The sequence below is a fragment of the Gorilla gorilla genome, chromosome 10 (genome assembly GCF_029281585.2).
Source record: "Gorilla gorilla gorilla isolate KB3781 chromosome 10, NHGRI_mGorGor1-v2.1_pri, whole genome shotgun sequence".
Lineage (NCBI taxonomy): Eukaryota > Metazoa > Chordata > Mammalia > Primates > Hominidae > Gorilla > Gorilla gorilla.
Window position 1 is genome coordinate 139,245,888 of NC_073234.2, and position 15,250 is coordinate 139,261,137.

A 15,250-nucleotide genomic window follows, 5' to 3' on the forward strand; every position below is an offset into this window, starting at 1 on the left:
ATAGGTGCTATGTATGTTTCCTTTGTAAGGGAAACAGCAATTTTTAAGGGGTAAATAAATAGGCAAGTTGGCCTATAAAACATTATGAATATTAATCACAATATTCCATGCCAACTTAACTTTCCTCCTTACTAATAGATGGATTTGAGGCTCTTGGTGAAGCCTGTATTATTTTAGCTTCATAAGTTTTTTCTTTTAAATGAAAATAATTTTTACTTATTCTCTTAGATAAGGTTAAAAATGTATTTCATTAAAAAGATCTTGGCAAATGAACATGCGTGGCTAGGCCACTTAATATGGTTGAACTCTTTGATCTTCAGGATTCCTATTTCATGGCAAAAAATAATGAGCCAAAGTTTTAACTAGTTTCTGAATTTTACCTCCTCTACTAAGTGGAAATGATAATACCATTCACCTTCTAGTGCGTGCTGTTGGGAGGATTAAATTATATAACACGTGTATACAGCTTAGTGCAGTGTTTGGCAATCAGTAGCTCTGAATAAATGTTAGCTATTAGTATTAGTATTACTTTTTTTTTTTTTTTTTTTTTTTTTTTTGAGATGGAGTCTTGCTCTTTCGCCAGGCTGAAGTGCAGTGGTGTGATCTCAGCTCACTGCAACCTCCACCTCCCGGATGTGAGTGATTCTCCTGCCTCAGCCTCCCGAGTAGCTGCGACTACAGGCATGTGCCATCACACCCAGATAATTTTTGTATTTTTATTTTATTTTATTTTTTGAGATAGAGTCTTGCTCTTTCGCCTAGGCTGGAGTGCAGTGGTGCAATCTCGGCTCACTGCAAGCTCCGCCTTCTGGGTTCACGCCATTCTCCTGCCTCAGCCTCCCGAGTAGCTGGGACTATAGGAGTCCGCCACCATGCCTGGCTAATTTTTTGTATTTTTTTTAGTAGAGTTGGGGTTTCACCATGTTAGCCAGGATGGTCTCAATCTCCTGACCTTGTGATCCGCCCGCCTCAGCTTCCCAAAGTGCTGGGATAACAGGCATGAGCCACTGCGCCTGGCCTAATTTTTGTATTTTTAGTAGAGACAGGGTTTCGCTATTTTGGCCAGGATGGTTTCGATCTCTTGACGTCGTGATCTGCCTGCTTCTGCCTCCCAAAGTGCTGGGATTACAGGTGCGAGCCAACGCGCCCCGCCTAGTGTTAGTATTACTGTTATTAGTAATATTGGAAACAGAAGTATTAGGTCAGTGCAAAAGTAGCTGTGGTTTTTACCATTAAAAGTATTGGCAAAACTGCAACTACTTTTGCACCAACCTATAGTAGTTGTTATTCACATTTTACAGATGGTGAGCCTATTGTTCAGAGAAGTAGTGTGTCACATACCCATGGTTTGCTGTTATGACTCACGCTTGATTAAAACAGAGCCTTGGCCGGGCGCAGTGGCTCACGCCTGTAATCCCAGTACTTTGGGAGGCCAAGGTGGGCGGATCACGAGGTCAGGAGATTGAGACCATCCTGGCTAACACGGTGAAACCCCATCTCTACTAAAAATACCAAAAATTATCTGGGCGTGGGGGTGGGCGCCTATAGTCCCAGCTACTCAGGAGGCTGAGGCAGGAGAATGGTGTGAACCCAGGAGGCAGAGCTTGCAGTGAGCTGAGATTGCGCCACTGCACTCCAGCCTAGGCGACAGAGCGAAACTCCGTCTCAAAAAAAACAACAAAACAAACAAACAAACAAAAAACAGAGCCTTAACTCTACAGCAGGGAGATGTCAGATTAGCAGATTTGTTCTGGGACACTAAGCAGTCAATTTGCCTGAATGTGTGTTTTTTCCTCTGTTAATACGGAAATAAAGGTTTTTTTAATTCATCCATGGTGTAGTTGGCCTTTATGTTATAACAAGCCATTTCCAAACTTACTGGCTTAAAACAATAATCATTTAGCTCTGGGTTCTGTGGGCTGAGTTCTGCTGAGCAGTTCTTCTGGTCTTGGCTGGGCTCACTCGTGTCTAGCAGTTGATGACCTCAAGCACAGCTCTGATGGGCGGCGGCTGGGGTTCTCTTGTGTATGGCCTTTCGTGGTGTAGTAGACCAGCTCGAGCTGGTGATTGCAAGGTTCTGAGAGCATGAGAGCAGAAGCTGCAGGGCTTTCTTGAATCCTTGGTTTGAATTTGCATAATACCATGTCCGCCCCTTTCCATTGGTCAAGTTAAGTGACAAGGCTCGCTCCGGAAGGGAAATAGGCTCCATCTCTTGATGAGAGGAACAAAGGATTATGGTAATTTTTGAATCTCAAATAATTTATTAATAATAAAGTGATTTTCCATTACTGGCAAGACTTATTACTGAATACTAATATGTACGTTGGAGGCAAAGTAGATACTAAAATACTGTCTTTTCTCCTAATTCTTACTTTGCCAGCATTTTGTTCGTTGGATGAATGGCAGCTGCATAGAATGCCCCCCTCAGAAGGGGGAGGAAGAAGAAGTTGTTATAATAAACTTTTACAATGATATCTCTCTGAATCCTCAGATAATTGAACAAGCTGTTATGATCCCCCAAAATGTCCACAGGATTCTGATCAATCTTATGAAGTATCTACAAAAATGGAAGCGGTATCGACCTCTCTGGAAATTGGACAAAGCTATTGTGATGGAGAAATTTGCTGCCAGGAAACCTCCTTGTGTAGCATATGATGAAAAGTTGCAGTTCTATTCCAAGATAGCCTATGAGGTTATGCGCCACCCTCTAATTAAGGATGAGCATTGCATCAGACTTCAGCTTGGGCATCTGGCAAACACAGTGCAGGAAAATGCCAAGTCCTGGGTGATTTCGCTTGGAAAACTTCTCAATGAGTCAGCAAAAGAGGAGCTCTATAATCTCCATGAAGAGATGGAGGTACTCAATCGCTGTGTGTAATTGAAACTACTTTTCGTGTAAGTTGGGTCTTCATTTGCGCCATTACTGTTTTTTCTGTGTTTGCTTAGTGTTCTTTGTACTTTCTGTTATAGCACCTGGCCAAAAACCTTAGGAAGATCCCCAATACCCTTGAAGATCTCAAGTTTGTCCTTGCAACAATTGCAGAAATTAGAAGTAAATCTCTAGTCATGGAACTGAGATATAGGGACGTCCAGGAGCGATATCGTACCATGGCAATGTATAACCTCTTTGTAAGTCAACTTGTGTTTTCTTATGCATTTAACAATTGGATTGACCACTAACGACCCTTTTCAGAAATGCTTCTCAAGTATACTGCCATTGATTTGTTTTCAAATAAGTGACTTTAAGTAATACATTGTAAATGTAAAGCAATGCCACTATTATTTAGAATAATGAAAATATAGAGTATTTTTCAATCTGTATGGCTCAAATGGATTGATCTGTAACTATACCATTTCCATTCTCCCTTTTCTTTTCTTCTTTTTTTGTGTTAATTTCCTTTAATAGATAAAGAGCTCTTGCAAAAATGATAAGAAGAGAGTGAAAGATTTAAGATGATAAAAGAAACTGGTAGAAGATAATTCAATTAGTCTTACTTTGTTTAGGGTTGTTAAATTTGGGTTCTCAGGATCTTTCAAAGTCATGGATGAGTTTTAGGGGGTCTGGGTTCCCCCTGAAATTGTATGGAAATTTTACATACTGTACATTTTTCTGATGATGAAAGAAACTCAAGTTTTTGGCCCAGGTCTACTGCTCAGCAAGGGCATTTGTGAGCTCCACATCCTAACCACTAGGCTGCAAGGGTCCTGGTGTTTGAAGCAGTCAAGCAACAGAAATGCTGAAAGACAAACTTCATGCAAATCCTGATTTATTCATAGCAATTTGTTTCTCTTCTCTAGTTTGTATTTCTCCCTTGGCCAGGTAGATTTTTTTTTTTTTTTTTTTTTGAGACGGAGTCTCACTCTGTCGCCCAGGCTGGAGTGCAGTGGCACGATCTCGGCTCACTGCAAGCTCCGCCTCCCGGGTTCACGCCGTTCTCCTGCCTCAGCCTCCCGAGTAGCTGGGACTACAGGCACCCGCCACCACACCCGGCTAATTTTTTTTTTTGTATTTTTAGTAGAGACAGGGTTTTACCATGTTAGCCAGGATGGTCTTGATCTCCTGACCTTGTGATCCACCCACCTTGGCCTCCCAAAGTGCTGGGATTACAGGCGTGAGCCACCGCGCCCGGCCTAGCCAGGTAGATTTTTGTCAGACTTTGCTTCCCTGGTTTACATCACAGAAATAATAGAAGAATCACTGTAACAAAGGATTTTGCACTAAGTGTGCAATGGGTCACACACAAAAAATGAATCAGAATGTCAAATTCCAATAACAACAAAAACAACAAAACAACAACAGTTGAGATTTTGATTGTGATTGCATTGATCCTGTAGATTAATCTGCACAAATGGACATCCTGTAGTATTGAGTTTTCCTATCCATGAACATGTTCTCTCTGTCTTTATTTAGGTCTTTAATGTCTCCCCATAAAGATTTATTATTTTCCCCATGGAGGCCTTACCTATTTTTTGCCAGATTTATTCCTAGGTACTTGGTATTTTTAGATGCTCTTGTAATTGGTATCTTTAATTTTTATTTTAATTATTTTATTTTTTATTGTTATATAGAAAGACAATTGATATTTGCATTCTACTTTTTTATGATCAGTAATTATTAATTTTAATCATTTATCCACAGATTATTTTGGATTTTCTAGGCACACCATTTTATAAACTGTGAATATTGACAGTTTCATTTCTTTTTAATTTTTAAATATTTTGTTTCTTTTTCTCACCTTATGACTCTAGCTAGGAATTCCTGTACAAGGTTGGATGAAAGGGGAGGTAGGGGAAATCCGTATCTTGTTCTTGATCTCAGAGGAAAAGCTTTTGGCACTGTATCGTTAAATATGGTAATTGCTGTGTGGTTTATTAGATTAACTCCAATACAATAAGAGAAATATACAGTTGTGTATATTTAACACAATGGGGATATGTTCTGAGAATGTGTCAATGGGCAATTCCATAATTGTGCAAACATCATGGAATGTACTTATACAAATCTAGATGATATAGCTACTACACACCTAGGCCATATGGTAGAACCTATTGCTCCTAGGCTACAATCCTGTCCAGCATGTACTGTACTGAATACTATAAGCAATGTAATATAACAGTAAGTATTTGTATATCTAAACATAGAAAAGGTACAGTAAAAATACAGTATTATAATCTTATGGGAATACTGTCATATATGCAATCCATTTTTGGCCCAAAACATCATTTTGTTGCTCTTTGATCTTTGACAAAAGACCAATGACTGTCTTTGGTCATTGTCCCTGGTTGCTGACACAAAGCTTCCAAAACACTTGTAATTTCCTGAGTGATAGGGGTCACAGGAACATCTTTTGTTACAATATTGTTCTTTGTCCCTGGTTCCTGGCACACAGCCTCTCAAATCCTTGGACTCTGGAGTGACAAGAGTGTCTTTTGTATGCAAGTGAAATGACTGGTGGCTGGGAGCCCTAGGCAGCTTCAGCATGGGGGCTGGTTGCCAGAAAGATCAAGCCATAAATTATTTAGAGGTTTGGAACTTTCAGGCACCCATCCTCGCCACCCTTGGGGAGGGAAGAAGGGCTGGAGATTGGAGATCAACAAAGGCCAGTGATCTAATCAGTCATGCCTGTATAATGAAACCTCCATGAACATCCCTAAATGATGGGATTTGGAGAGCTTCCAGGTTGTTGACCACACCAAGGTGCTGGGAGAGTGGTGTGCTCAGAGAAGGCATGGAGGCTCTGTGCACCCCCCAACCCCATACCTTAGCTTGTGCGTCTCTTTCGTTTGGCTGTTCCTGAGTTGTGTCTTTTATAATAAATCAGTGATGGTAAGTAAAGTGTCCTTCTGAGTTCTGTGAGCCATTTCAGCAAATGGTCAAACGTGAAGGAGACGTGTGTGGGGGAACCCCTGATTTAGTAGCCAGGTTGGACAGAAGTCTGTGTACTCTGGGCACCTAATACTTGCAACTGGCATCTGAAGTGAGGACAACCTTATGGGACTTAACGCGTGCATTTCTATTGAGTATAGGCCTAGACGTGAAGTTGCTGGGTTACAGGAATCCACGTGTTCAGCTTCACTAGATTCTGCTAGTTTTCCAAAGTGATGGTACCCCTTTACATCCATACCAGCATGAATAAAGGTTTCAGTTGCTCCGTCTCCTTACAAACACTTAGTTTATTGATCTTTTGGAAACACCAACTCTGGGTTTTTTTTATCCCTTCTATGTGTGGATATTATTCCATCATCTTCTGGCCTCTATTGTTTTGACGGAGGAGTTGACTGTTAATCTTTTTGTTGCTCCCTTTCAAGGTAGTCCAGTGTAACGTTTTTTTTTTTTTTTTTGGTCTGCTTTTAAGAATTTTTTTTCGGTCTTTGGTTTTCAGCAGTTGTAATATGATGTAACTAGGTTCTTTTGTTTTGTTTTGTTCTTCTTTTTTTTCCTGATTGAGATTTGTAGTACATTCAAAATCTGCAGGCTGATGTCTTTACCTAGTTTTGGAAAATTAACAGTTTTTGCCTTATTTTTTTTTCCCCTTCTGGGACTCCAATTCCACATATGTTGGACCTTTCTACAATACCCTGTACATCTTACATTCCTTTCTGCCTTTTCTTTCTGTGGTTTATTCTAATACTTTGTCCTAAACTTTAAGTTCATTAATTTTCTATTTATTTATATCTGATCTGCTTTTCCTGGTTCCTTAAACAATCCTTTGAGCTCTTGATTTCAGATATTGTCATTATCCATTCTAGAATTTCCATTTTAAAAACAATTTCCTGTGCTTTACCAAAATTCTCAATTTTGTTTTTGTCTTTTGTTTCCTTTACTCTATTAAATAAAATTATTTTAAATTGTGTGTCTTATAACTCTGTCGTGATCGTTTATGTTGTCTGTGAATCTCTTGGTTTTGTTTAAGTTCTTTTGTGTCTTTATATGGCTGGCATTTCTAACTGAGTTCTTAACAGCCTATGTGATAAATTGGAGAGAGAGGATTGGAGGCGTTGGATGATGTTATATTTCATCAGAGGAGGTTTATTTTTGCTTCTAACAGACACCACAACTGGGTACATTAGCAAGCTAAGCTAACCTTATTCTAATCAGAGATTAAGTTGATTTGAAGCTGGGCTTTAGTTTATGAAGGGCTTATCTCTCTGTAATATCTCTATTTCTTTTTTTCTTTTTTTTTTTTTTTTGAGATGGAGTTTCACTCTTGTTGCCTAGGCTGGAGTGCAATGGCACAATCTTGGCTCACTGCAACCTCCGACTCCTGGGTTCAAGTGATTCTCTTGCCTCGGCCTCCTGAGTAGCTGCGATTACAGGCATGCGCCACCACCCCAGCTATTTTTAGTAGATACAGCATTTCTCCATGTTGGTCAGGCTGGTCTTGAACTCCTGACCTCAGGTGATCTGCCCGTCTCAGCCTCCCAAAGTGCTGGGATTACAGACATGAGCTACCGCACCCAGCCTCTATCTCTTTATTTTTAAAAATGATTTTATACTGATTTTATTTTAATTATAAAATTCGACTTTAATATTTATTTTTATTTTACTTTATTTTTTTGAGATAGAGTCTTGCTCTGTCACCCAGGTTGGAGTGCAGTGGTGTGATCTCGACTCACTGCAACCTCTGCCTCCCAGGTTCAAGCGATTCTGCCACCTCAGCCTCCTGAGTAGCTGGAACTACAGGCTCCTGCCACCACGCCTGGCTAATTTTTGTATTTTTAGTAGGGAAGGGATTTCACCATGTTGTCCAGGCTGGTCTCGAACTCCTGACCTCAGGTGATCCACCCGCCTCAGCCTCCAAAAGTGCTGGGATTATAGGCGTGAGCCACTGTGCCCAGCCTAATATTTCTTTTTAAAATTTCTTTTTCTTTTTATATTTACAGAGATACAGTCTCACTATGTTGCCCAGGCTGGTCTCAAACTCCTGAGCTCAAGGGATCCTCCTGCCTCAGCCCCCCAAAGTACTGGGATTACAGGCATGAGCCATGTAATCCCAGTCTGGCCATGTCTGGCCTTAATATTTCAATCAGCTTTTGAGTTGGTTTGAATTACCTAGCCTCCTGTTGCCACAAGCAGAAGTCCCTGGGAGGTAACTTTGACCATCAATTTCAATTCCAAATTGCTGATCATTTGTTGTTTATTCTGTTTTTTGTTTCTCCTAATTAGCCTCCTGATGCAGAGAAAGAACTGGTTGATAAGATTGAGAGCATGTGGTCCAATCTGTTTAATGATTCAGTGAATGTGGAGCATGCTCTTGGGGACATAAAGAGAACTTTCACAGAGGTACCTTTTAAATTTCACTTCCTGAGTAAAGACGTTGAAAAACGTATTTGGGCTAAATTAATGTAACCTCGTTTTTCTCAGCTTACTCGAGGCGAAATAATGAACTACAGAGTTCAGATAGAGGAGTTTGCAAAGCGTTTTTGCAATGAAGGCCCTGGTTCTGTTGGTGATGATCTTGATAAAGGTAAGAATGTTCCTGTTGGTCTTACTGAGCGATCTGAGTAGCAAATGTTTGAGTATGTTTTGCTTAAGAGTTTTATGGCAAGTGATGATGGTGCCATGATTTAAATATTTATTTCTTCCTCAAATACTTTTTTCTTGGCTCATTTTAGTGGTCACATTAAAAAAAAAAAAAAAAGCTGGATTAATGCGACTCATTGATTGTTGAGTGCCTGCTACCCGAAGGTGTTGAGAGAAGTGCCAAGGAGCAGCCTCCACTCCTGCGGGGGATACAGAGGTTTCTGCCGCAGCTCAGAAATCTTAAACACCAGCGACTGCCTTTACAAAGGCAGCGTCTTATCCAAACGGCTGCCTTTCTAATGCCTGTTACATTTATTCTTTGGATTCAGATGCTTGTCCTCTGCCCTTCACATCACCTAGGCTAAAATGGTGACAAGATAAAAATACTAAAATTCTGTTATTTTGTTGTTTTTTTTTTTTTTTTTTTTTTTTTTGAGACAGAGTCTCGCTCTGTCACCCAGACTGGAGTACAATGGCGCAATCTCAGCTCACCGCAACCTCCACCTCCTGGGTTCAAGTGATTCTCCTGCCTCAGCCTCCTGAGTAGCTGAGACTACAGGCGCGTGCCACCATGCCTTGCTAATTTTTGTATTTTTAGTAGAGACGGGGTTTCACCATGTTGGCCAGGCTGGTCTTGAACTCCTGACCTCAAGTGATCCTCCCGCCTCGGCCTCCCAAAGTGCTGGGATTACAGGCCTGAGCCACTGAGCCGAGTCCTAAAATTCTTATTCTAAAGAGAATTTGGTAAATACCATGAGACAAAAAAATACCATGAGACAAACCAAAGACTGCTATGGCTTCTAAAGAATCGGGTGACATTTATTTAAGGATGCTCAAAAAAGGCATCTGGGAAATGTGGCATTTGAGTAGATGATTGTGAGCAGGGATGTAGTGACGTAGAGTGGTAGTGGTCGTTGGAATTGGGGGAGAAGCATAGAACTGGGAAGTTAGAGTGGTAGGGGAGTTATCAGTAGGATGATGACGTTCTCAAGGGGGTGGCAAAGGATGGTGTTGTCGACCACAACATAGACCACCTCAGATTCCCTTAAAATAGTCTCCTTTCTGAATGACCTGGTTGTGAGAATTAGGCACAATTTTCTAACTGGAGGAGACTGCAGATGTCATTGGTCGTTTGGTTTTAGTTAGAATGGTGCCATGATTCTAAATTTGTCTTCCCGTGTGGTTTATGAGGATGAAATTATAATTGAGATACTTTATGCATGATTTCTTATTCAATTTTGTACACCTTAAAATTGTATTTATTCACTCATCGGTGTATTTATTTACTAGGAGTAGAGCTTTTAGGTGTTTATGAAAGAGAGCTGGCAAGACATGAAAAGAGCCGTCAGGAACTGGCTAACGCTGAGAAACTTTTCGATCTTCCTATTACGATGTACCCCGAGCTGCTGAAAGTGCAGAAGGAAATGAGTGGGCTAAGGATGATTTACGAGCTCTATGAAGGACTAAAGGTGAGCATCTCCCTGAAAGCGAAGGACTCAGGCTCACTGAAGGGGATGTAGGAATTACTTAGGCCCTGCAGATTTTGATGCCACCATAATAATGAGCTTGGGTCCAACGTTGTGGAAATGCTTATTTTGGCTGCAGGGAAGGGGGATGGGGAGTGATTGCTTATAGGTACAGGGTTTCCATTTGGGGTGTTGGAAAAGTTCTGGAAATAGGCTGGGTGTGGTGGCTCACGCCTGTAATCCCAGCACTTTGGGAGGCAAGGCGGGTGGATCACTTGAGGCCAGGAGTTCGAGACTAGCCTGGCCAACATGGCAAAACTCCATTTCTACTAAGAAATACAAAACTTAGCCAGATATGGTGGCACATGCCTGTGATCCCAGCTGCTTGGGAGGCTAAGGCACAAGAATCGCTTGAACCCAGGAGGTGGAGGTTGCGGTGAGCTGAGATTGCGCCACTGCACTCCAGCCTAGGTGATGGAGTGAGACTCTGTCTCAAAAAATAAAAATAAAAATAAAAGTTGCAAATGTCATGTCATTTGGGTGCCTCTCATTGGTATGTTTCCCATGCAAATTCATGCTATTCATTCATTTATCTATTGACTTAGTTCTGAGCTATAAGCTCAGTGCTGTGCTGGTTGGAGTGTGGGGTCCAGAAAAGGAGTCATGTTTGCCCGTTCCTGCCCTTCTTGAGTCCCCAAGGGAGACTGACTATGTTAGTCTGGGTTCTTGAGAAACAGAATCAATAGGAGAGATGTGTATCTATATCCATATCTGTCTATATCTAATCTGTATCTATAACCTGTATCTATACCTTTATATCTAATCTACATCTGTATTACATTATCTAATCTACATCTATCTGTGTCTAATCTACATATCTATTTCTAATCTATATCTAATGCATACGTATATATCTGTATCTAATCTGTACCTGTATCTATGAGATTTATGATGAGGAATTGGCTCCTGTGATTATGGAGGCTGAGAAGTCCCACGATCTGCCGTTGGCAAGCTAGAGACCCTGGAGAGCTGATGGTGTAGATTCTAGTCTGAGTCCAAGTCCGAATGCAGGAGAACACTGACGTCCCAGCTTGAAGACAGTCAGGCACAGAGGTTGCATTCCACCTTCCTCAGCCTTTTGTTCTATTCGGGCCTGCAGTGGATTGAGTGAGGCCATCCATGTTGGGGAGGGCCACCTGCTTTACTCAGTCCCCCAATGCAAATGCTCATCTCACTCAGTATCTCTCACAAAACACCAGCGTCCACTTGACACACAGGATTCACCTTTGCACCGATATGTGAACAAATAACCACGCCACCAAGATGTGTGCTGGAAATGAGGTGGACAGAGTCCTGAGATTGCAGAGGAGGAAGGAGAGTGGCCCACTGGCCCAGGGAGTGCTGCTAAAGAGGTGGCCTGGGATTGAGGCTCTGAACCAGAACAGGCTTTTGCCTGGTGCAGAACAAAGCTTTCCAGGCAGAGCATTGGGCAGGAGCAGAGACAGAAGATTTGAAGTTGTGTCTTGTGTCCATAACCTTTCATCCAGACTGGTGGCTTTACCAACCATGGATGCACTAGGAAATGGGGTTGGGATGTGCGAAGCGGCCGGTGGAGATGAAGCCGTGAGAAGGGACTCTGGAGGCAGCCGGGGGATTGCAGGCAGGGGGTCCTTTAGGAGGTCACTGCCCCGGTGCTGGCAGAAGGGATGGCAGCTTGCATTTTAGGACAATTATAGAGGGAATAGAGAGGAGAGAAGATTCCAGAGATGGGGTGGAAAGTGATGAGACCTGGTGCCTGCACTAGGCAAAACATTCATAAAGTGAAAAACATACCGTCAGCTTTTAAAAGGAAAGGTATCATGAGAACTGAGAACAACCACACATATGTCAAAATAAGTGGTTTTAAAATGTTTAATTTTTCTGGGTTCATAGTAGGTGTCTATATGGGATACATAGATGTTTTGACACGGGCATGCAATGTGTAATAATCACATCACGGGGAATGGGATGTCCATCCCCTCAAGCTTTTATCCTTTGTGTTACAAACAATCCAATTATGCTCCTTTAGTTATTTAAAAATATACAATTTTTATTGACTATAGTCACCCTGCCATGCTATCAAATACTAGGTCTTATTCATTCTTTCTGTTTTTTTTTTTCTGTAGCAAAATAAGCATTTTTAAAAATCCAATATTGAGACACAGCTTGGTCCCCCCAGCCTACTCTGGTCTGTGGATGTTAAGGGACATTTCGTCACCTAGAGTGACTTCTACTCTCCTTGAAATTTATTTTTTCCTGGCAATTGCTTTTCAAAGTTGTGTGTTGAGAAGAGTCTCAGTGACACACTGGGTGGCTTCTGGGAGGCCGGGCAGGGGACTGTCGTCATAATCCCAGGGGATCCTGGGGTGGCAGCGGTGCAGGTTGGGAAGCATGGGTGGATTCTGGATCTGGTTTGCAGGTAGAGTCAGTGGGACCTCCTGGAGGTGTGGATGTGGGATGTAAGAGCAAGAGAACAAGGAAGACTCCAAGGTTTTTGGCCTGAGGAGCCGGAAGAGTGGAGTCACTCTTAAGGGAAGACTCCAGGAAAAGAAGGTTTGGGGACGATGGTGAACATCAGGAATTCAGGGCAAGGTGATGTCTGCTGGACGTTCCTGTGGTGATGTCGAGGAAGCAGCACTTGGATGTATTTGTCTGGAGCTCAGAGGAGAGCTGGAGGTGTGAATTGGGAGTGTCCAGGTGTGGAAGGTACTGAGCCACCAGTTCAGATGGGCTTACCTGGTGCCTTTGTTTCCTGGGGCTGCCAGAACAAATGATTATGAATACAGACCAGGAGGCTGAAAACAACAGAAATGTATCTCCTCACGGTTCTGGAGGCCAGGAGTGTAAAATCAAGGTGTCTGCAGGGCCACGCTCACTCCGGAGGCTGCAGAAGAGGCTCCTTCTTGCCTCTTCCAGCTCCTGGTGGCTTTTGACTGTCCCTGGCGTTCCGTGGCTTGCGGCTGTGTCGCTCCTGTCTCTGCCTCCCTCATCACATTGCTGTCTTCCCTCTGTGCCTCTATGTCTGTTTTCTCTTCTTATACGGACACCGGTCACTGGATTTAGGGCCCGCTCTAATCCAGTATGACCTCACCCTAACTACCTCTGCAAAGACCCTCTTTCCAAGTGAGGCTTCATTCTGAGGTTCTGGGTGGACGTGCATTTTTGGGGGACGCTATTCAGCCCGGTACACTTGGGAGTGGGGTTGGTGGAGGAGAGGAGCGAGGTCTGAGCCTGGGTCTCTCCAACATTAAATGCCATGAGAATACGTCCCTAAAAAAGGAAAGACGAGGAGGAGGAGGAGTGGCCCAGGTGGTAGGAGAACAAACAGGTGAGTGTGACATCTTGGAAACGTGTTTCCAGGAGGTAGGACTGGCCAACTGCACCAGATGCTGCTGATAGATCAGGTGAGAAGAGGATGGAGGATTGATCACAGTATTGCATATTGTGGAGGCCACTGGTGACTGCAACAAGAAAAAAATCAATGGAGTGTGGCCGTGGAAGCCTAAATGGAGTGAGTGCAAGGTGTTTACCTGAGAGAAGAGAAAGCATGGTCCTTGCAGAGACTTCTGCATGAATGTTCATAAACAGCATTGTTGGTAATAGCCCAATACTAGAAACAACCCAAATGCCCATTAAGTGAATGGATAAATAAGCTGTGGCTCATCCACACCACGGAATACTACTACTCAGCAAGGTAGAGGATTGAACCAGTTCTCAGCGCATCCACGCAACAACATGGGCGACTCTCAGAATCGTCATGCTGAGCGAAAGAAGCCAGATACAGAGGAATGCATATTGTATTATTCCATTCATATAAAACCCTGGAAAATGCAAACGAATTTATGGTGGCAGAACACAGATCTGTGGTTAACTGGGGGTAGGGACAGGAGGAGAGAGATGGGAGGGGTTATGACACAGGGAAATGGGTCAGCTTTTGAGGGTGATGAATGAGTTTGCTATCTTGATAGTGGTGGTGCTTTCACAGGCTTGCACACCTGTCAAAACTTTGCAGATTGTACCTTTAGTTATGGACACCTTATTATATACCAGTTAATCCTCAATAAAGCTGTTAGAAAACCAGGCCAGGTGTGGTGGCTCATGCCTATAATCCCAGCACTTGGAGGCTAAGGCAGGAGGATTGCTTGAGCCCAGGAGTTTGAGGCCAGCCTAGGCAACCTAGCAAGACCCCCTATCTCTGCAAAATGACATAAAAAATATCCAGGCCTGGTGGTGCGTGTCTGTAGTCTCAGCTACTCAGGAGGCTGAGATGGGAGGATCACTTGAGGCCAGGAGGTTGAGGCTGCAATGAACTGTGATCACACCATTGCACTACAGCCTGGGTGGCAGCGAGACCCTGTCTCAAAAAAAAAAAGTAATTTTTACATTAAATCTCAGGAAAATATAACACAGAAAATCTTCTCTTTACAATCATCAAGTAGGAACATGTTTTTCCTCACTTCTTAGCCTCAACCTGATGGTTTGTAAACAGATTCTTGGATTAGTGATCTAAAGTGTAAATATTTTGTAACCTTAGCTGCTTTCATCAGGGAAAAGAAGCAAGCTATGACAGCACCTGAATGAAGCACATTCTTTAAGACCCACGCAACTCCCTGATTTAAAAAACACCTGTTACTTACTTTATACCTCTCACTTTTGTCTTTAGAAAGGGAAGATGTACTTCTGGATCCCACACATCCTCAGATACAGCATTATTTTTGCAAAAGCTTACAAAAAGTGGAATTCTTTTCTTGTTGTTTTAGATCCTTGTAGTCAACCCCTTGTTTGTGAATTTCAGGTAGTTGTAGATAGATGGGTAATACTTTAAAATATCTGAACGTGACTAAGAGTCAAGAACTTGCTCTCCTTGTTGCATTTCCAAAGGGGTCTTTGTTGATGGAGCTGTTTCTTGCACGTTTCCAGGTTGCAAAAGAAGAATGGTCTCAGACCCTTTGGATCAACCTGAATGTGCAGAATCTCCAGGAAGGAATTGAAGGTTTTCTCAGGGCTCTCAGAAAGCTACCTCGGCCAGTCCGTGGCTTATCAGTGGCCTACTACTTGGAAGCAAAAATGAAGGCATTCAAAGACTCGATTCCTTTACTTCTTGACTTGAAAAACGAGGCACTAAGAGACAGGTTTGTTTTGTCCTCTGTCCGCAGATGTAAAAGTGTGGGAGGAGCTTTTAGTTAAAATTGTTTCCCTCAGTACATTATCTTTGGTCTGA

General features: G+C 42.5%; 1 protein-coding gene across 1 annotated transcript in view; it reads left to right on the forward strand.

Moving 5' to 3' along the window:
• Positions 1-15,250, forward strand: part of DNAH10 (dynein axonemal heavy chain 10) — a 171,685-nt gene that overhangs the window by 47,858 nt on the left and 108,577 nt on the right. The window contains exons 20-25 of the mRNA XM_019038458.4: positions 2,381-2,857; positions 2,971-3,129; positions 8,168-8,284; positions 8,366-8,468; positions 9,815-9,993; positions 14,950-15,161. Coding sequence (XP_018894003.3) covers positions 2,381-2,857; positions 2,971-3,129; positions 8,168-8,284; positions 8,366-8,468; positions 9,815-9,993; positions 14,950-15,161 — 1,247 coding nt within the window. The remainder of the gene's footprint in view (positions 1-2,380; positions 2,858-2,970; positions 3,130-8,167; positions 8,285-8,365; positions 8,469-9,814; positions 9,994-14,949; positions 15,162-15,250) is intronic.